Below are 23,299 nucleotides of genomic sequence, written 5' to 3' on the forward strand. Positions count from 1 at the left end.
TTCCTTTTCACCTGGGCTTCTTGATTATAGTAGAAGTGAAACTGGTCTGTTTCAGTCCAGATCATGTAACCAATCAAACAGTGACACTGGGAGTGTGGGCTGAAAATCCCATTTGCATTGTCAGGGTGGAGTGACTCTGATCCTCTCAGAATAGAGCAGCTATGTCTCCAGAGACCATGTTCAAACCCCAAGAGCTTTATTTGACTAGATTTACTGCTACTGATCAAGCTTCTGGAAAACACCTGAACAAACACTACATGCATCTTCATCTGTTAGTTGAATGATGTTGTCAGACACAAATGGAGCTTGTTGAGAAGCTTTATTGAATGTTACAGCAAACACAGCAGATTGAAAGATCAGCCAGTGCTTTGACACTAGAGCTCTCTTTCAGTATTGAGTTGTAAATGACTACAGCTGCAGCACTAGACTCATGTGAATCCTGCCTGACACAGGACACTCAGATACGGCTCATCTTCAGGACACAAACATCAGCCTCTGAGCGACTAACAGTGACTCTTGGTGAACGAGACCTCATGAGGAGCTCCATCATGTGTTACTTTGCAGACGTACAGCTCTCCCGCTTCCCAGCTTGCTTTGCTGAGGGTCAGGACGCTACTGCGGCTGAAGCGGCCGTCCTGCTCGCTCTCTGCGCTGGTCACGACCCCCTCTCTGACCTCTGAGCCGTCCAGTGTCCAGCTCACCTGCGCCCCCTGTGGAGAGTAAGAGCTGAGCAGGCAGAGCAGTGCGGCTGAGTTTCCAGAGATCTGCAGAGAAGAGGGCGGCAGCAGAGACAACGAGGGCTTCACTGTGGGACCAGCTGCAGGAGACAAACACAACACTTTCACAAACACAAAGAAAAAACACAAACACTACATACATTTTAATGAAAGCTCCTAAATTAAACAAACCATATTAAGATAAGTATAACCCCAGTAATTTTTATTGGAGTGTCTATCTACACTAAGTGCAAATAGCCCGTCTTGTTGGCAGAGGATATTTACACTAACTCCACTCAACAATGTGTGATTGGAATAGTCAACATTACAAAAGATGGCTATACATAGTCAGCTCTAGTGGTGCAGGGGATAAAGCGTCTATGTCACTTTTTCGACGCGACCGATGCATGTTCAAACCCCCCTTTTGATGAACTTTTTTTTTCTCCCTTTTCAAATCTCATATCATATCAGAAAGGCATTTATTATCAGTAAAAATGAAGGACATCATTGAAAAGTTGAGAATAAAGTATCGGTTAGGTTTAGGGTAGGTGTAGGGAGGGCTTTTTGTCGCAATAAGGCAGTACCATTTAATACACTGAATTCAAACTAATTTACACTCAGTACGTAAATACTGCATACTGTTTTAATTTACTACAATACTGAGGTGCAGATAATTGCATCTGTTTAAGTATTATAAATATCAGAAAATCCTGCTATATCAACATCGTGTAAATATAATCTATAGTTATTTGCACTTAGTATAAATAGCCGCTGTCAATTTTTATATCCCTAAATATTGTCTTTGCATTTTAGTTAGGTGAGATATTTAACTTAAAACTCAATTTTAAATACTGAACTTTTAGCAAAACATGAGCAAAAGAGATTCAAAATTATTGATCTACAGAAAGTACCACCATTTACATTTTAACATGTATTTTACCATTTTTTCATTTCATGTTTTTTTTCCATGTGTAATATGCATGTGATAAACTAATAAATATTGATGAAATATCAATCAGATTAAATATTTACTGTGAAACCATATTTAAAAAGTGTCTCCTTGGAATTATAAGGTTCTGTCTGACATCTTATGACAGTTATTCACATATTTACAATAAGGTTAATTAATTAATGTTAATTTATGCGTTAACTAATATTAACTGACAATGAGCAATACATTACAGTATGTATTAATTTTTGTTAACATTCATTAATAAAGGTACAACTGGTTATTTTTGTCTTCATTTTAACTCAGGTCCATTAATTAATATTAACAGAAGAAACTTTGGATTTTAATACTGTATTAGTAAATGCTGCAGTCAATATGAACTGAGATTAATAACTGCTTTGCAATAATTTTTCACTGTTAGTTCATGTTATTTAATGCAGTGAACTAATATTAACAAATGAAACATTACTGTAAAGTGTTACTAAAAATATTATTGTTAGAATAATAAAAATGTCCTGTTTCAAATTAAAAATAATATTGTACACAATCTAAATTGTATGTTTGCAGTGGAGAATTAAAATAGACAGACTTACCGATCACCAGTTTAGTTCCTCCACCGAATGTGCACCACAGTGGTACAATCTAATGAAACGCTCGTACAAAAACCTCTATTCCACTCGAGTGAACACAAACTCCAGCAGAGAGAGAGCAAACAACACTTCAACACACTGATAGTAACACCTCAGTTGTTGTCGGTCATGTAGATTTGGTTAAATATTCCTTAAAAAGTATGAACACAAGTTCTTGTTATTTGTTCAAATAAAAAATGTTTGTTATGTCTTGAAGAACAATGTAATTATTTTAATTTACGTTGAAGTTGAAGAGTACATTCATCTCATTGACAGTAGACATGATTCAGTTCGACTTTATAATACGCTACATTTCTCATTCAGTCTTTTGTTATGTGCTGACTAACACTTTTTTGAGGAAATGTATTGAATAAGATTTGATGTGACCTTTGACCTCTTTTATCATTGGTCATCAGGACTCATGATGAATGATGCTTCTGTTCTTCATATGCAGCTGTCTTGATGTCCTGATGACCTTTATACAAGTGGGAAAATAGGCTACATGAAAAGACTTCCCATATAGCCACATTTCAACATTGATTCAACATTAAAGGACTGCCTGAAATTAGTTCCCAGCTGGGTAAATTCCAACTAAGAAACGCTCCCTGTGCATGCAGTTGGTCACGTTGTGCTGCGTGATATTACTGCGCCTGCTGTGTCCATATTACAGCAGAAAACTTCCTTGACTATTACGCCGTAATGGGAGTGTAGTTTCTTATCAGCCTAGAAAATCACAGCTTTACATCTTCCGCCGTCTTAGTACACGATATAACTACAGAAGAGTCAAGTTTTAAATAGGACAAATATGGAAACTCGTTGGTCATTTTTGAACGTAATGCTATTGGTCTAATAGGATTCAATGATCTATGCTAAGCTATGCTAAAAGTGATATCGCCAGAACAGGAGAACGGCTGAATGGATTTCAAAACGGTAAAACTCAACTTACTTACTCGGTGGGAATTGGAGAATGAGCCTATTTCCAAAAAAAGTGGAGTGTTCCTTTAAAAAGACCATAATGGGCATAAAATCAATATTTTGATTTTATTTTACATTAATCAATATGCAATTATCCACAGCAAAAAGGGCAGAGTTAAATTAACTCTCCAGGGAGTTTATATGAGTCCACTCTCAAAAGTGTTAAGTGTTAAAATCAGAGAGTTAAATTAACACTGAAGCAGAGTTAAAGTTAAGAAGATAATTAGGTGATTAACAAAGTGATGATTGATCATTATTGAAGACACCTGATGTTAATAAGCAGAATCACCAAAGGAGAAAATCTAATTTTTTAAGAAACCATTACAGTGGTCAGTGTTTGCAGTAGTTGGGCTCTTGAACTTAACGTTTGTAAAATCTGATCTTATTTGGCTGCTGTAGCAGTGTTATAACAGCCAGACTAAAGGCAGTCAGGATTTAAGATTTCTTTGTGAAGTATTAGACTATGGTTTTTATCACTGGTTACATAGACTCTATAAATGAGAATCACATCTTTAATCAGACAGATATGTAAATAAAAAGTATTTTGATCAAAGTCTATACAGACAAAAAAAATATATATATACCAGTTAAGACACACAGACATGAAGAATCAGTGTGAGAACCACAACAACGGTGACCATCAAAAAGCGTGCTGTAGCCAATCAGAACTCATCCATGACTCCCATCATGCATTGCGGTATGGATAAATTATGAGAGTTCAGAGTTGATCTGTTTATCTGAACACGTCATTTGTCACCGTTCCTGAGATTCATACGCTGGTTCTTGATGTCTGTGTGTGTCTAAACAGTCAGATTTTGAATTATGAGAAATTCTTCCAGAATATATTTTAAAGAAAGATGGAGAGATTTGTTTGTTGTGGACTCATGAGACTAAATATATACAACAGTTATTAGACTGAACTCTTTTAGAAGCTTATCTATGAGTTACAGTTCCTTTAATGGAAAATAACTTAGAGATTTGTTTCTAAATTGAGTTCAATGACTCAGGTCAAGCAATGATTACACTAAAACATAACCATCACCCCCTGATGACTTGTCTGGTTGTTTTCCCCCAATTAAAGCAGCCCAGCAAGATGTAATGTTAAAGATGTAAGGGTCAAGATCCCCAACTAATGCAAACACTGACCACTATAATGGTTGCTTAAAAAATGTGATTTTCTCCTTTGGCAATTCTGCTTGTTAACATCAGGTGTCTTCAATAATGGTCAATCATCACTTAATTAATCACTAATTATCTCATTAACTTTAACTCTGCTTCAGTGTTAATTTAACTCTCTGATTTTAACACTTAACACTTTTGAGAGTGGACTCATATAAACTCCCTGGAGAGTTAATTTAACTCTGGCCTTTTTGCTGTGTACATGATCTTCAGAGGAAGTAAGTATTCATTTCTAACATTAAGATTCTACATGTCATTCTTAACATTAAGACACACATTAGGAATGTTCATAGTATTTTTCTTCTGTTTTTTTATTTTATTTTATTTTTTTAATTTTTATCTTTTTTCAATTTGTTTTGTTTAGTTTTTTACCCCCAGCTGATTAAGCTGATTATTGACCATTTGGAGGAGGACTGCTCTTCATCTGGTGTGTCTGTCACTTCTGGTGCAGAGTCATGGACCTTTTGTTGTATGTTTTGGTTTTACTTATTCTCACACTACATTAATTATCAGAGCTACAGTGGTGCCAAAAATTATTAGAACACTAGTATTTTAACTAACTAACTAGTGCTAATGGTTTAAACTTAACTATTTCTATCATTTGCTATAGTGTGTCAGTATGAAATATGTCTACATTTTCAAGTGTTCATTTTGCCATTTATTATAATAATCAGTGACACAAGGAGTATGAAAACAGACAGTGCTTCACACAGAGGTCTAATCTCATCATCTAAATCCAGACGAACTGTGGCAACATCTCCAAGATGCTTAAAGAAACCTACCAGCAAAGCAGTACTGTTAAAAGTTTTAAGCACTTGTGTACAAATTCTGTAAAATGAGAATGTTGATAAAAATATCATAAATGTCAAAAATGTTATGTTTTCTTCATCAATTAACTTCTTTTGACCATCATCTTGTGTTTAAAGCAGCTTTTGCACAAGGTGCACTTGCGGATAGTTTTTCAGGTTTGCAGGTGGGTCTCCTGAAGCATCTTGGAGACGTTGCCACAGTTCTTCTAGATTTAATCTGTCTCAGTTTGTTCTGTTTCTTCATGTCATTCTGTGCAAAATAGATGATGATAAGATCAGATCTCTGTTTGGAGCACTGGCTGTTGTCAAACAAAAATCTTACTGGATTATTACATTTAATGGCAAAATTAATGTTTAGAAATATAAAATAAAATAAAATTGCCCATTGAAACACTACAGCTAAAGATAGACATAACTGAATTAAAATCATTTTTAGCTGGTAAAAATACTAGTGTTCAAATAATTTTGGACACCACTGTATATGGAGCCCACGGATTAAGATAAAATGATGTGGATGAGATAGAAATGCATTTTTAGTTCAGTTTCTCCTTGGAGCTCTGAATAACTGGTTATGAAAAATTCAATAATCTAAATTTTGATCTGAAACTAATAAAATTGTTAATCTTGACAATTTTGTAGATGTACTGGTTTTGTATTTATTCAGTTCTAAAGGACTAGTTCAATTCTGATACAAATATTTCCTGCTGATAATTTACTCACCCCTGTGTCATTTAAGATGCTCGTGTCTGTCTCTTTTTCTGTCGAAAAGGTTTTTGAGGAAAACATTCCAGGATTTTTCTCCATATTTCAATGGGAGCCAACAGGTTGAAGGTCCAAAATTAATTAAAAATTAATTGTCAGTGGAGCTTCAAAGGGCTCTACATCATCCCATCCAAGGAATAAGGATCACTGGGAACTTGTAAAGCCCTTTGAAAGCTGTATTGAAATTTTGAAACCTTGACCTTAATCCCACTGAAGTCCACTATATGGAGAAAAATCCTGAAATCTTTTCCTCAAAAACTTTAATTTCTTTTCGACTTAAAGAAAGAAAGATATGAACATCTTGGATTACATGTGGAAGAGTGAATTATCAGGAAATATTTTCTAATAGTTTTAAGTTAAACATATATTTAATTAAACGTTTTGATGAAACTGTCCCATGTTCTTTTAATGTAATTGTGCTGTATTTCTTTAAAAAAATTGCTGAAATGTAAAATGTTAATTTTATATGGCATTTGCACAGACTTTGTATTGCAGACTGTTTTTTGTCTTTTAAATAAAACTGTTAATTTTCCACCTTGAGCATGCTTTGACACTTTATTGAAGGTTTTTTATTGTAATGATTTGTAAAATAACAGTGTTTCTCTGTAGAACATTTAGTTTTCATTGTAATAATCTAGGCAAAATTTGTCAAATAAGGGTTTTACACTGTAAAAAAAAATGGTCAAATGACTGGCAGCTACGGCTGCCAAACAAAAACCATAAAGTTAAAGTAAAATATTGTAACCAAAAAAGGGGAAAGTCTGTAAAATAAGGGTTTTACACTGTAAAAGAGGTCCCGTAAAAAAACGGTCAAATGACTGGCAGCTATGGCTGCCAAACAAAAACTGTAAAATTAAAGTAAAATATCCTAATTGAAACAAGGAAAAATCATTAAAATAAGGGTTTTACACTGTAAAAAAAGTCCTGTAAAAAAACGGTCAAATGACTGGCAGCTATGGCTGCCAAACAAAAACCGTAAAATTAAAGTAAATTATCGTAATTGAAACAAGGAAAAATCTGTAAAATGTTTTTTTTCTGTAAAAGCTTTAATGAAAATTTCTGTAAAAATTGTTTTTGCACTTTAATTTAATTAAGATATTTTACTGTAATATTACGGTTTTTGTTTGGCAGCCGTAGCTGCCAGTCATTTGACCGTTTTTTTTTTACAGTGTACTTAAACACAACTATATTTGCACTGCAATGCCTTTTTAAGTGTATTTCCATTAGAATGGCGATACAATGCAATTGTACTGTAAGTGTGCTTAATTGCTCATGAATCTTGATGTTTATAGTAATTATAAGTATGATAGCAGTATGCACAAAATGTACTTAAACACAACTATATTTGCACTGCAATGCCTTTTTAAGTGTATTTCCATTAGAATGGCGATACAATGCAATTGTACTGTAAATGTGCTTAATTGCTCATGAATCTTGATTTTCATTAGTGTATTTTAGTGCGCTTGAAGTCTAAAAAAAGTTGTTCCATTTTAGTATACTATTTACACTAGAAGTGTAGTCAAGTAGATGTTAAGTTGAAGGTAATACATAATTGAATACACTTAACTATACTTGGATTTGACGAAAATAGTACACGATGTAGAAAATATACTTTAGTACACATTAATAAAGTATATTTTTAATATAATTTTTTTTCACCTGGGCAGCTTCACTTATTACCACACTGAATTTATTTCTGTCAGATGTCTACAGAAGAGAGTTGCAGAGGTTTAGATGTTTTTTTTTTCCACTACCACAGTGGAGATCAGTGTTTACTTTAGGCAAGGCAAGGCAAGGCAAGTTTATTTATATAGCACATTTCATACACAATGGGAATTCAAAGTGCTGTACATAAAAAGTAATTAAAATCACAATAGCATAAAAAATTAAAATAATAATCACAACAATAAAAACAAAATTAAGAACATTTAAGATGATTTAAAAAAAAGAAAGAAAATGATTTCAAATTAATTAATACAGTAAAATGATTATACATAAAATAATGCAAACTGTTCGGACGTAGCACAGTGCTCATTCAATAAATGCACAACTGAACAGGTGAGTTTTGAGTCTGCATTTAAATGTGGCTAATGTATTAGCACATCTGATCTCTTTTGGAAGCTGATTCCAACTGCGGGCGGCATAATAGCTAAAAGCAGATTCCCCTTGTTTTGTGTGAACCCTTGATATTACTAACTGACTCGATCCTAGAGATCTGAGTTGTCTGTTAGGTTTATATTCAGTGAGCATATCTGCAATGTATGTAGGTCCTAGGCCATTGAGTGCTTTATAAACAAGTAAAAGTACTTTAAAATCTATCCTAAACATAACTGGAAGCCAGTGTAAGGACCTGAGGACTGGTGTAATATGCTCAGATTTTTTGGTTCTAGTCAGAATCCTGGCAGCAGCGTTCTGTATGAGCTGCAGCTGTCTAATGGTCTTCTTGGGAAGGCCGGTGAGGAGACATTACAATAGTCTACCCTGCTGGTGATAAAGGCATGAACAAGTTTCTCCAAATCTTGACGGGAAACAAAACATCTAATTCTTGCAATGTTTTTAAGATGATAGTATGCTGATTTAGTTACTGCTTTAACATGACTACTGAAACTGAGGTCTGACTCCAGAATCACACCCAGATTCTTGACTTGATTTTTTGTTTTTTGACCCCTAGCGTCAAGGTACGCATTTACCTTATGAACTTCATCTTTGTTTCCAAATGCAATGACTTCCGTTTTCTCCTTGTTTAACTGTAAAAAGTTTTGGCACATCCAACTGTTAATTTCATCAATGCATTGGCAGAGAGAGTCAATGGGGCTGTAGTCATTTGGCGATAAGGCTAGGTAAATCTGGGTATCATCTGCATAGCTGTGATATGCAATTTTGTTCTTTCTCATTATTTGACTTAGTGGGAGCATATACAGGCTGAACAACAGCGGCGCTAGAATTGAGCCTTGTGGGACTCCGTATGTCATGGACGTCCACTTAGACTTATGTTCTCCTATACTCACATAATAGCCTCTCCCTTCTAAGTATGACCTGAACCATTTGAGAACCATCCCAGAAAGCCCGACCCAGTTTTCCAGTCTATCTAAAAGAATGTTATGATCGACAGTGTCGAACGCAGCACTGAGATCTAGTAATACCAGCACTGATATTTTGCCAGAATCTGAATTTAGGCGAATATCATTTATTATCTTTATGAGCGCTGTCTCTGTGCTATGATGTTGTCTGAAGCCAGATTGCAAATGGTCCAGGTATCCATTTGAGTTTATGTAGTGATTCAGCTGATTGAAAACAACCTTTTCAATAATCTTGCTTATGAAAGAAAGATTTGATATTGGTCTATAGTTGCTCAGTATGGTGTTATCAAGATTTCTCTTTTTCAGAAGGGGCTTAACGGCTGCAGTTTTCAGGGAGTTTGGAAAAGTCCCAGAAAGAAGTGAGGTGTTCACCACTTTTAAAAGATCTGCTTCTAGACAGCTAAGCACACTTTTGAAAAAAATATGTGGGAAGTGTGTCGAGGTGGCAGGTTGACGATTTGAGGTGCTTTACTGTTTCTTCCAAAATGTTGCTATCGATTTTTTCAAAAGTAGACATAATGACTTCTTTTTGAAATTGCGGTCGAATCTGTCTGACCTCTGCATAACTTGAGGGTGTGCTAATTGTCTTTCTGATATTATTGATCTTCTCAGAAAAGAAGGAAGCAAACTTATCGCACTTGCTGTCAGAGAGCAGTTCACTAGGGATCTGACTAGGGGGGTTTGTTAGTCTCTCAACGGTAGCAAAAAGAGTGCGAGTGTTGTTTAAGTTGCTGTTTATAAGGTTTGAGAAGAATGTTTGTCTAGCTTTACCTAGTTCAACATTGAAAGCATGAAGGCTGTCTTTATAGATGCTATAGTGAATTTCAAGTTTTGTCTTCCGCCACATCCGCTCAGCTTTTCTGCATTTTCTTTTTATTATCTGTACTGCTGTTGATTTTCTCCACGGTGATTTCTGTCTGCCGGTCATCTGTCTGACCTTCACAGGTGCAATGTCATCAATGACATTCTTAACTTTTGAGTTAAAGGAGTCCAGGAGAAAATCAACAGAGTCTGCAGAAATGCTTGGCATTGAAGATATAGCCTTCATAAATAGCACACTAGTGTTATCATTAATGCATCTCTTCCTGACAGAGACAGATCTAGAGTCAGTGGTAGCAGAGATTGATATATCAAAGAAAATACAGAAGTGATCAGATAGTGCTACATCCTTGATAACAGTGGATGAAATGTTTAGACCCTTACTGATGAGTAAATCAAGAGTGTGTCCACGATTGTGTGTGGGCCCATGCAAATGCTGAATCAGGTCAAACGTGTTCAAAACTGTTATAATTTCTTTTGTAGTTTTGCTTTCTGCATTGTCTTTGTGAACATTAAAATCCCCTGCAATAGCAAAACAGTCAAACTCTGAACAAATCATTGATAGCAGTTCTGTGAACTCTTCAACAAAGGCTGGAGAGTATTTTGGGGGCCTGTAAATAATGATAAACAGAATGCGAGCACCTTTCAGCAGAATCCCTAGATATTCAAAAGACAAGTACTGACCAAATGACACTTGTTTGCATTCATAGACATCTTTAAATAGAGCAGCTACACCACCTCCCCTTTTGCCAGCTCTGCAGACATTCATGAAAATAAATCTAGAAGGGGCTACTTCATTGAGGACTGTTGCATAAGAGCTGTCTTCTAACCATGTTTCATTTAAAAACATAAAATCCAGGTTGTTTGTGGTTATAAAATCATTGATCAGAAGTGATTTATTTTTTAGTGAGCGAACATTTAAAAATGCTAGCTTGATGGCATCACTTTTTGTCTCTAGAGCAATCTTAGTTTGATGCCTAATAAGCCTCAGATTAGATGTGTGAACCGTATGATTTGAAAGGGCCTTAGACTTTCTGTCACATATTAAAACAGAAATAGGGAAAGCTACAGGCACACTGGGTTCCAGCTTGTTTTGTAAACATTCCTGATTGTTGCTGTTACCGTAGCAGGGACCCGACACATATCACTGAGAGCTGTTATCAGTTGTTTTTGGTTCACTCACAGCAGACGCAGGAGGGTTTGAGCCCTGGCGTTGTGGCAGCGGCCGGAGAGCTCTCACAGGAGGAGGAGGAGGGTGAGCTGGGCCCACAGGCTTTGGTGGTTGTGGCGCCTGCCGTTTTTTAGTTGATAACTGGGGGCTTGCAGCAAAAGAGTGGGAGAGTCTGGTTCCAGCATATACCAGTTCCTCCATTTTCTGTGAGAAGCTTAGAAGTGGAGATGCTGGAGAGAGGGATAATGTGTCTGGTGAATGGAGCTCTGGCTCTGGAGTTTCCGGTGGCTGGAAAATGTTGTTGTCCTGGCTTCTCTGACTGTTTACCAGAAAGTCGTCTTTCTGTGTTGAGTCTGTCTGTGATAAGCTCTGTGCGCAGGGCTCAGCCAGGAAAGTGTCCATAAGCAGTGCTTGTTGTGACTGCGTGGCGTTGTCAGTGTCCTTGTTGGTTGTGTTGGCCACATGATGACTCTGAAGCTGATAAGATGTCCTGTCGTCACTTTGTCCAAGTGTGTGTGTGCCATTCATGTTGGGTAGACTCACACATTCTACTGAGGGATGCCGGAGTGAAAAATAGATATTGTCCTTAAGCACTCTTGCACCAAGTTTGTTTGGGTGGAGGGCGTCCAGTTTGAACAGTTGTCTATGGCCCCAGAAAAGATTGAAGTTGTCAATGAAGTTGACTCCTTTTAGACTGCAGGTTCTTTGTAGCCAGGTATTCAGTCCGAGCAACCGTGAAAACATGTTCCCTGTCGATACTTCACTCGTACTGCGTCGTAAGACGCTTATGGGAAAAAGCTCCTTTTTCTCCTGAGACTGAAGTATTTCAATAACGCAGTGTAACTGCACGACCATTGGTTTGTGCAGTGAGATGAAAACAAACCAATGGCTCGGCAGCGGAGCTGCACGAGCCTGTGGCAATGATTCACGCCCGAATTCGGCTATATAAGCGTGTATTTCGCCACAGGATCTCAGATCCTTCTCCTTCAGCGACGACTTCACATCTTTGCTGACACTGACTGACCTTCGCTCGAGAAAGAAGCCTCTCTCCGTTGAAGAGCCTCGCAGCGGATCCGCCTGCTCGTTGGTTTTGACGCTTGAAGCAGCTGACAGCGATTCCCTGCCGCGATCCGGCGATAGAAGCATATTCCAAAAGAGCAAATTTTATTGGCGTTGTTGCAAATGCCACGGCGTTTCTGTCGCTCGTGCAGAGCCCCTCTGCACGCTGTTGATAGTCACGCTGAGTGCGTCTCGTGTCTGGGCTCCGCCCATGCCGAGGCTGCGCTCGCTGAGACGGATTGTTCCCATTGCGGGGACATGAGTCTCTCCTCTCTGCGCTCGCGGCTCGCTTTCTTTTCAGAGAGCAACCCCGCCCCTCACGCCCTCCCGCTTTCTTCTTCACAAGAGCCTGTGAAGAAAAAGCAGCGGGGCAGAGCGACTCAGCGCACAGTGACTGATGAGCTCACGCCGGCTGATCCCCCGCGTGCCTCACCTTCACCACAAGAAGAGGAATCTCCTGTCCTTTTTATTCACCCTGACCAAAATCCCTCGGCGGCTGCGAGCGATCTGGTTTCGTTTGGAGTGAGTGAAGAGGAAGCCATGGATGACAGTATGTCTCTGGCTGCATCTGATGGTGAAGAGATGTCGGGCTCGCCGCTTGACCCCGCCCCCTTTCCATCTGGTCAATCCAGCACCGCCAGCGCTGGTATGGACGCCGAGCTGTTCCGCGTCTTATCAAAGGATGTTGAAGAGCTGGAACTAGATTGGTCTCCTCCTGAGGAGCCTGTACGGAGTCGATTGGACGAGTGGTTTTTGCCGGGTCGCCGCCAAGCCCCTCGTCAACGAGCCTCACCGTTCTTTCCTGAAGTGCACGGTGAGATCTCCAAATCCTGGCGTGCTCCGTACTCCGCCCGCCTTCGTACCTCTTCTTCCTCCGCCCTCACGACGGTCGACGGCGCTGAAGAAAGAGGATACGACAAGTTGCCCCCCCTGGATGAGTCTGTGGCCGCACATCTGTGCCCGCCCACTGCCATCGGCTGGAAAGCAAAGGCAACCCACCCGTCCAAGCCATGCAGAACCACTTCAGCCCTCGCTGGACGGGCTTATTCTTCGGCTGGACAGGCAGCATCAGCACTGCATTCTATGGCGGTCCTCCAGGTTTACCAGGCTAAACTCCTCCGCGGTATGGATGAGGCTGGCATGGATGACGCTGCGTTCCGTGAGTTACGCAGCGCGACCGACCTGGCGTTGCGTGCAACTAAGATGACGGCACAGGCGATTGGTAGATCGATGGCCAGCTTGGTGGTGCTGGAGTGCCACTTATGGCTCAACCTGACGGAGATCAAGGACGCTGACAAGGTCGCCTTCCTTGACTCCCCCATCTCTCCTACCGGTCTGTTCGGTCCAGCAGTAGAGGGGTTCGCGGAACGCTTCACCGCTGCGCAGAAGTCGTCCCAGGCCATGCGACACTTCCTGCCGAAGCGCACAAGCTCTGCAACGGCTCCTAGTCGCCCTAAACCGGCTCTGACTCAGCAGCCTGCAAAGACCGCCCGGCCTGTTACTCAGCCAACCCCTCAGGCGGAGCCACGTCATCGCTCCCGCTCGGCTAGGCGCTACCCTTTTCCTAGACGTCAGGGACCCCGACCCAAGATTGTGTTGGACCAGGCCCCTCCAGCGTCTTCCTGATTTAAAGGACAGGAAGAGGAAAGGGTCAAGTCTCGCCCAAGCCGGACCAGCCCTCAAAACGGCTCTCTTCAGCCTCCAAACACCCCGTTCTGTTCTGGGTACAGAGTGCTGTGTGACTGTGAAAAATACAGCTGTTCACGGGCCCCTTCTGTCAGCGCCCTTACAGCTCACCGCTGTGATAGCGGGAAAAATAAAAAAACAAACATTTTCAAAAAGAGAGCAAATTTCCTCTTCCAGAGTTGTTAAGCGGCACCCATCCGCTCAAATCAATGCAACCCCTCAACACACGGGCCGAGGCTTGGAAAGCCATCCCCGGGGTGTCAAAATGGGTTATGGGCATAATAGAACGAGGTTATACACTTCAGTTCGCTTGAAGACCACCCCGCTTTCACGGAGTGGTCTCCACCTCAGTTCACAGCAAAAACATAGAGGTTTTGCGTACAGAGGTGAGGAATTTGCTGGCAAAGGGTGCCGTGGAAACGGTTCCCCCAGCACAGAGCGAATCAGGCTTTTACAGCCGCTACTTCCTCGTCCCAAAAAAGGATGGCGGTCTGAGACCCATCCTCGACCTCAGACGTTTGAATTGCGCACTCATGAAACGGCCATTCAAAATGCTCACGCTAAAACAGATCCTTTCGCAAATACGCACAAAGGACTGGTTTTGCTCGCTGGATCTGAAAGATGCATACTTTCACATCCAGTTTGCTCCCCACCACAGGCAATTCTTGAGATTCGCCTTCGAGGGAGTGGCTTATCAATATACAGTCCTTCCGTTCGGACTGTCTCTAGCTCCTCGCACATTTACGAAGTGCATGGACGCGGCTCTTTCCCCCCTGAGGCAGAAGGGAATCCGCGTCTTGAACTACCTCGACGACTGGCTCATCCTGGCCCAGTCAGAGAACGAGCTAATACATCACAGATCCGTGATCCTCAGCCACTTGCAGTGTCTAGGACTCAAGGTCAATTTTGCCAAGACCGCTCTGTCTCCCAGCCAACGTATTGCGTTCCTGGGAGCAGTTTTCGACTCCATTCAAATGAAGGCAATGGTTGCACCGCAGCAAGCTCAGGCCATCCGAAAGCTCGCGGCCTCCTTCAAAATTGGAGCCCTTCGCCCTCTCAAAGCTTTTCAGAAGATGCTGGGTCTTATGGCTTCAGCATCTCCGGTACTCCAGCTGGGCCTACTTCAAATGCGCCCTCTGCAGTACTGGTTGAAACCGAAAGTTCCTCCTCAGGCCTGGCGTCTAGGACGCCTGCGCATCAAGGTAGATCAGACCTGTGTCACAGCTCTGACTCCTTGGAAGAGTCTTTCTTGGATGGAACAGGGCGTCCCCCTGGACATGGCGTGCAGAAGGAAGATGGTCTCGACAGATGCGTCCAACTCAGGTTGGGGAGCTCTGTGCGATGGCCAGCCGGCATTCGGCCAGTGGTCGAAAGCCGAAAAACGCCTTCACATCAACTGCCTAGAAATGCTAGCAGTGTGTTTAGGCCTCCATACACTTCTGCCAGTCTTAAAGGGACACCACGTCTTAGTCCGCTCGGACAACATGACGGTGGTGTCGTACATAAATCACCAGGGAGGTCTTTCGTCAAGACGCCTCTTCACACTAGTGGAACGTCTCTTACGATGGGCTCAGCGCAACTTTCGCTCGCTCAGAGCAACTCATGTGCCTGGCAGGCTGAATCAGGGAGCAGACATGCTGTCTCGGAGCAACGTCTCCTCAGACGAATGGATGCTTCATCCCCAGACGATTCAGGAAATATGGGCTGTCTTTGGCAAGGCTCAGGTAGACCTTTTCGCCTCAAAAGACAATTGTCACTGCCCAATTTATTTTTCAAAGGAGCAGGATGCATTGGCCCACGACTGGCCCAATCTCCTGTTATATGCTTTTCCCCCGATCGCCCTGATACCACACGTAGTCAGACGGGTCAGGGAACAGAAACTCAAAATCCTGCTAGTGGCCCCCTTCTGGCAGAACCAACATTGGTTCCCAGATCTCCACCGGCTGCTGACATCAGCACCGTGGCCTGTTCCGTTGAGAAGAGATCTCTTAACGCAGGCGAACAAAACGCTTTGGCACCCCCAACCAGAACTATGGGCGCTGCATGTATGGTCTCTCGACGGGAGCCTTTAAATCTCCCCGAGACCGTTTTAAATACTATTTCTGAGGCCAGAGCGCCCTCTACCAGGCGACTCTATGGACTCAAGTGGTCTGTCTTTTCCGCCTGGTGTTCCACCCGCGGTGCAGACCCAAAGTTGTGTGACATATCAATAATTTTGTCATTTCTTCAGGAGCTGTTGGACAAGGGACGTTCTCCCTCCACGCTCAGGGTTTATGTGGCGGCCATAGCGGCATTTCATGACTCTATGGACGGTCAGTCTGTGGGAAAGAACGATCTGATCATTCGCTTTCTGAAGGGGTCGAGACGGCTCAACCCTCCTCGCCCCGTCACAGTTCCTACTTGGGACCTACCCACAGTGCTGAGAGCTCTGAAGAGCCCTCCATTTGAGCCTCTGCAGTCTGTTGACCTTCGACCTCTAACACTAAAGACTGCCCTGCTGCTGGCATTGGCATCAGTCAAGCGTATGGGCGACCTACAGGCTCTATCCATAAATCCTGTATGCCTGGAATTCGGGCCAAATGACTCTAAGGTCATCCTGAAGCCGAGATCCGGCTATGTACCTAAGAGTCTCTCAACACCGTTTACAGACCAGGTTATTTCTCTCTTGGCACTTCCCCCCTCGGAGCAAGACCAAGACTTTAATCCCCTCTGCCCCGTTAGAGCATTGAGGTGTTATTTGGAGCGTTCGGCTTCTTTTAGGAAGTCAGAACAGCTCTTTGTATGTTTTGGAGGCCGCACCAAAGGGTTCTCGGTCACAAAACATAGACTATCCAAATGGATAGTGGAAGCCATCATGCTCGCTTACTCTTCTTTGGGTCTGCCATGTCCCATGGGGGTAAGAGCCCATTCGACTAGAGGCGTCGCCTCGTCATGGGCCTGGTCCAGCGGAGTATCCATTGCAGAGATATGTGCGGCGGCAGGCTGGGCCTCACCGTCCACATTTGCTAGGTTTTATAATCTAGATGTCCCTGTCTTGCAGACTAGGGTCCTTTCTGCATGAGGAATTCTGTCACCAGTATTGCTATGTATGCACTTGGCCTCTGGGAGTTTCCAAGTGTGTCGTTTTCCTTGGAACGGAACGTTCATTAGGTTATCCTGATTGTGCAAATTGGCTCTTACTAGCCCATTCTGTGCTAGGGCCATACAGTCGTTCCTCTACCTTAGCAACGGCGGGATTGTACTGGTTCCCCATAAGCGTCTTACGACGCAGTACGAGTGAAGTATCGACAGGGAACGTACTCGGTTACTTTCGTAACCTCGGTTCCCTGAGATACGGGAACGAGTACTGCGTTGCTTGCCGTTGCTAAGTAGCTGCACGACTCAGTCGTCGCTTCAGTCGAAGAACCTGAGATCCTGTGGCGAAATACACGCTTATATAGCCGAATTCTCCGCCCCTTTTGGCGCGTTCGGGCGCGAATCATTGCCACAGGCTCGTGCAGCTCCGCTGCCGAGCCATTGGTTTGTTTTCATCTCACTGCACAAACCAATGGTCGTGCAGTTACACTGCGTTATTGAAATACTTCAGTCTCAGGAGAAAAAGGAGCTTTTTCCCATAAGCGTCTTACGACACAGTACTCGTTCCCGTATCTCAGGGAACCGAGGTTACGAAAGTAACCGAGTACGTTAGTTCCCCTTGCTGGGAGTGGTCCACTGATGAACAACTGAATTTCAAGTCTTTGAAGTGTTTCAATGAGTTCACCGAAATCCTTCTTTAGGAGTTCTGACTGCTCTTTCCGAATATCGTTCTTTCCCACATGGATGATGATTCTATTTGCAGTCTTGTGCTTCATTAGAATGTTCGGAAGTTCTTTGTTCACATCAGAGACGGTTGCTTGAGGACAGCAGCATGTAGTTGTAGTTCTGCTACTGATATTTCTGATAATGGAGTCACCCACTATGAGAGTCCTGGGCTCGGGTGTGCTCTGAGCTACTTTAGTTGGGCTCTTGAACCTTGACATTTTAAAGCTATTTTTTTTTTTTTTTTAGCTGTTGTAGTTATGTGAGTGTGCAGCATTTTTGTTATGGCCAAAAAAAAAAAAAAAAGACAAGAAAAAATCTAGAGTTGTTTATCGTTTGGTAATGACACAGGTTTTATCCAGTGTCTTTTCTTTCATTGAATATTGATGCTAAAAAAAAAAAAAACAAAAAAAAAAACTGAGCATCCAGTTATGAAAACACCACTCATTAAAAAAAAAAAAAAAAAAAAAAAACTTTGGTATAGTTTAGATACATCAAGAATCATGTATGAATCTCAACAATGATGAGGTTTTGTGCTGATACCCAGCATGCATTGCAGCATGAAGCTTTCAAATTGTCACCATTGTTGAGATTCATGTGCTGATTCTTCATGTCTCCATTTGAGTATAAATGCTGCAGTTGTTTTAAATATTATCTATTGAGTCCTTTATTTCTGATTGCCACATTACCAAAAAATCTCCTGCACAGCAAAATCCTCAGTGTTAATTTAACACTCTTGAGTGTGGACACATATAAACACTGAAGCAGTGTTGAAGTTAATGAGATAATTAGGTGATTAACAAAGTGAGGATTGATCATTATTGAAGACACCTGATGTTAATAAGCAGAATCAGCAAAGGAGAAAACCAACATTTTTAAGCAACCATTATAGTGGTCAGTGTTTGCATTAGTTAGGCTCTTGACCCTTAAATCTTCAATATTAGGTCTTGTTTGACTGCAATTACTGAGTTATAACAGCCAGACAAGCCAAGAACAAAAGTCATCCGGTGGCATTGACTGTGCTTGACATAATCATCATATAGTGACTTAAGTATTTGACATAGCATTTCCTTACAGACTACAAGAAACTGTGAACAAAAGAGCAATCAATTTTGGCATAATCAGACAGATGATGAAAATAATAGTTTACTTTAATTTAGACACACAGACATGAAGAATCAACATGAGAATCACAACAACGGTGACCATCAAAAAGCGTGTTGTAACCAATCAGAACTCATCCATGACTCCCATCATGCATTGCGGCATGAATAAATTATGAGAGTTCACAGTTGATCTGTTTATCTGAATATGCCGTTTGTCACCATTGATGAGATTCATGGGCTGGTTCTTGATGTCTATGTGTGCCCATATAACACAGTATTTTTTTAAACAGGTTGAAAAAAATTTTGTCCAAAGAGATTAGGAAGTATTGGATCTTATGTGGCTTGGCAAGGTTAAAAAAAAAAACAAGTAAAAAAAATAAATTAAGAGATTAGACACTTGGTGATTCACATCAAACAACGAATATGTTAAAACATAATCATCACCTGCTGACATGAGCTTATGTCTGGCAGTTTTAACTCAAACACAACAGCCAAACAAGCCCTAATATTGAAGATCTAAGGGTCAAGAGCCCAACTAATGCAAACACTGACTGCTATAATGGTTTCTTTAAACTTTTGGTTTTCTCCTTTGGTGATTCTGCTTATTAACATCAGGTGTCTTCAATAATGATCAATCATCACTTTGTTAATCACCTAATTATCTCGTTAACTTCAACACTGCTTCAGTGTCTATATGTGTCCACACTCAGAGTGTTAAATTAACACTGGGGATTTTGCTGTGTGTTTTAACACACTTGGTGGAAAAAAACAACAACAATAGATCATGTTCATGTTCAACTAAAAACAGCCAACATCAACTGACCAGCATAACTGTCACTAATGCATCATAAAAACCCAGTTACAGCAAGAATATCTATGTTTAAATATCAAGAGTCAGGAGCCCAATTAAATTAAAGCAAACACTGATCTCCACAATGGTATCGTCAAACAAAAAAAACATCATCATCTAAACATCTGTTCATTCTCAATAAGATCTTCTATAGACATCTGACAGAAATAAAATCTGTCCGGTTAGAAATGCGTGAAGTTGGTAAAGCTGTGTGTTGAGTTGTTTAAATTTTCAGTTGATTTCATCTAAGGCTGTGGCTGAAGTCAGTTATATAGTTCTTGTGTTTGTCTTGTTTCTCTGTCAATCAGTGATTCTGCTCATTAACAGCTGCTGTTCGTCAGTGTCTGAAGTCACTCATTAGTTTTCATTATCTCTGTAAGGTGGACTATATTAGTAAACTCATGTAGGGAATAGTGAATGAGGGTGTCGAGTTTGATTTTAAACACAGTCTCTGAGAGTCGATTTTGAACGCTGTTAATTCACGATACATAGCAGCTGGCTACTTTTTCGAAATTCGAAATAATAACCAGAATGCACTGTTTTAATGGAAAACAGCATGTTACTGTCAAAATTTTACAGCGATTTTTAACAGTGTACATTTTACAATGATCACAGAGTGAATGAATGATATGATGTACTGTATATGCCCAATAAATAAAAATAGTAAGTCAAAGTCAAAGTCAACTTCATTGTCAATTCTACTATATGTACCGGACATACAGAGAGTTGATATTGCGTTACTCTCAGACCCTAGGTGCATACACGTAACATTAAATAAAAAAGGTAGGAATTTAAAAATACAAATAAATACAATTATACATATAATATATAAAAAACAAAAACAATATACAAGTAAAGGCACATGGCACAGTGCAAACCGGACAGAGTAGTGCAAATGCAAAAAGAATAAATAAATAAGTTGCAAAAGGAGCTTATAAGTGTAATAAAGTGACAGTTATAGCAGACAAGTCTTAGAGGTAGTCTGTGTGTAGTAAGAGGTAGTTAGCAGAGCACCAAACTACACAAATGACTGGTGCAGGTCAGTGGGTGAGTGTGTTTGTGTTTGTGTATGTGAGAGTGTGAGATAGCGTCATCGGTCGACCGTTTGGGCCGATACGCAAACTGGAAGGGGTCCAGGGAGGAGGGTAGAACAGTTTTAATGTGCTGCATGACTAGCCATTCAAAGCACTTCATGAGGATGGGGGTAAGTGCAACTGGACGGTAGTCATTAAAGCAGGAGGGAGGTGACTTTTTTGGCACCGGAATGATCGTGGTTGCTTTGAAACCTGTCGGGACGACAGCCTGGGAGAGTGAGATGTTAAAGATGTCTGTTAAGACATCAGTGAGTTCCACTGCACAGTCTCGAAGTACGCGACCAGGAATGTTGTCAGGACCCGGAGCTTTGCGCACGTTGATCCTGCTGAGGGATCTCCTCACACTGTCTGGGGACAAAGTTATCACCTGGTCATCAGGAGGGGGTGGTGTCTTATGTGCTGTGGTGCTGTTTTGCACTTCAAAGCGAGCGAAGAAGGTGTTCAGTTCGTTTAGCAGCGAGATGGTCCTGTCACAGGTCTGTGGAGTGGGCTTGTAATCTGTGATGGTCTGTATGCCCCGCCACAGGCTCCGTGTGTCTCTGCTGTCATTGAAGCGACGAGATATTCCTCTGGAGTACTGTCTCTTAGCCTCTCTGATGCCACGGAACAGGTTGGCCCTAGCTGTCTTCAGACTCGCCTCGTCTCCAGCTCTGAAGGCAGCGTTCCAAGCTTTCAGCAGCCTGTAGACCTCCCCTGTCATCCATGGCTTTTGGTTGGCACGGACAGTGATGGTTTTGGTGACTGTTACATCTTCAGTGCATTTGTTAATGTAGGCTGTAACAGTCTCTGTGTACTCCTGGAGGTCAGTGGTGTTGTTGTAAGTGGCAGCCTGCTTAAACATATTCCAGTCTGTGGTGTCAAAGCATTCCTGTAAAGCCTCTGAAGACCCCTCTGGCCACACTTGTATCTGCTTACAAACCGGTTTGGTGACTTTAACGAGCGGTCTGTAAGAGGGAATTAGCATAACAGTGATGTGATCAGAGGTGCCGAGGTGGGGGAGGGGGAAAGCTTTGTAAGCTCCTTTCTGGGTGGTGTAAACATAGTCCAGCGTGTTATTTCCCCGTGTTGGAAAGTCAATGTGTTGCTGAATTTTGGGAAACACACTTTTTAAGTCTGCATGACTGAAATCCCTGTAAACATCACATAACAAGCTACTGAAAAGTAAAAAAAAAAAAAAACATTTTAAAGACTTTACTTAAAAACACTTTAACTGCATAATTTATTCATGCCCCAAACATGGATGAGTCTTGTACTATTGTGGCACCCATCATGCACTGCGACATGAAGCTTTTTGTTGATTGAAATGATCAGAGCTTCAACTAATATTTTATAGATACACATTAACCAAGCCAACAAATGCAGAAACAGGACTGTAGTCAGATTATGAACATATGGTGACCTGGAGAAATGTTTCATATTATTAATAGTTTTTGAAGTGCAAAGTGTCATGTGAGTCACATATCAGGCCTCAGTGTCTGCTTTATTTGATAGCTCTTGCATTTGTTGATTTAGAGACACAGGACAAAGAAATACTAGCTACACTTTACAATGATCACAGAGTGAATGAATGATATGATGTACTGTATATGCCTAATAAATAAGTATAGTAAGTAAATTAATGAATAAATAAATAAATATTGTATTAATATCTCAGTCTAAATTTTGCTATAATCTTTATGTTGTGTGTCATCTCATCAGCAGCTGCAGTGTCTCTCAGCTGTATCAGTGCAGTCACTGTGACTCTGACTGACGGAGGTTTTTGTACGACTCTTTATCACTGTGTGAACACATCTTTACTGTTGATGTAGTGGTTACTCTGACAGTAATAATCTCCTGTATCTTCAGTCTGGACTCCACTGATGGTCAGAGTGAAATCACTGCCAGATCCACTGCCACTGAATCTAGATGGAGTTTCAGTGTAACGGCTTGTTGCAAGATATATGAGGAGTTTAGGAGCTTCTCCAGGTTTCTGTAAGTACCAGGCTAAATAATTACCATTATACACTCTACTGCTGGTTTTACAGTTTATTCTGATGTCTTGTCCTTGAGCTGCTGTTATTAATGATGGACTCTGAGTTACAGTGTACTGTCCTCTACACTCTGAATGAAAGAAAAAAGGACAATAATTAAAATGATGTATATTTCACATTTTAAAACAAATACTGTAACTGTTGTTATTAAAAGTTTTGTTACTAACCTTGAGCAAACAGTGTGAGTGTCCAGATGAGGATGAGGATGTTGTTCATTGTTGTTGTTTTGTCTTGTGTGATGATGAAGATTTGTTCTGTTCTGCTGTCAGTCATGAAGTGTTAAACTCACAGCACTATAAACACTCTCAGAGCACTGACGCATGTGCTGACAATGCAAGCAAGTGGGCAGGGTTTACAACAGCTTGTGCTGCTACAAGACTAATAACCTGTCTTTATGAATAATAATTTACATTTAGAGTAGACCATTTACTGATAATTACATATTGATTAATTGTAAAATATTTGTTTTGCTCATTTGTTGTTGTAAGGATTATTTTGGTTTGGTTTTATTTCCTCTGCCTGTGTCTGTTTCCTTTAGGTTCCCATTTTCCATCTAGTTATTTTCTATGGTTCTTGATCGATCATCT

General features: G+C 40.9%; 1 gene segment (V, D, J or C); it reads right to left on the reverse strand.

The window, feature by feature from the left end:
• Positions 1-322: 322 nt before the first annotated feature.
• LOC141301595 (Ig kappa chain V region Mem5-like) lies at positions 323-22,928 on the reverse strand. The segment is given in 5 exon segments: positions 323-817; positions 2,259-2,307; positions 17,241-17,248; positions 22,498-22,782; positions 22,880-22,928. Coding segments are annotated over 5 exon segments (705 nt in total).
• Between the last annotated feature and the right edge of the window lie 371 nt (positions 22,929-23,299).

This window comes from Garra rufa, chromosome 25, assembly GCF_049309525.1.
Source record: "Garra rufa chromosome 25, GarRuf1.0, whole genome shotgun sequence".
NCBI lineage: Eukaryota > Metazoa > Chordata > Actinopteri > Cypriniformes > Cyprinidae > Garra > Garra rufa.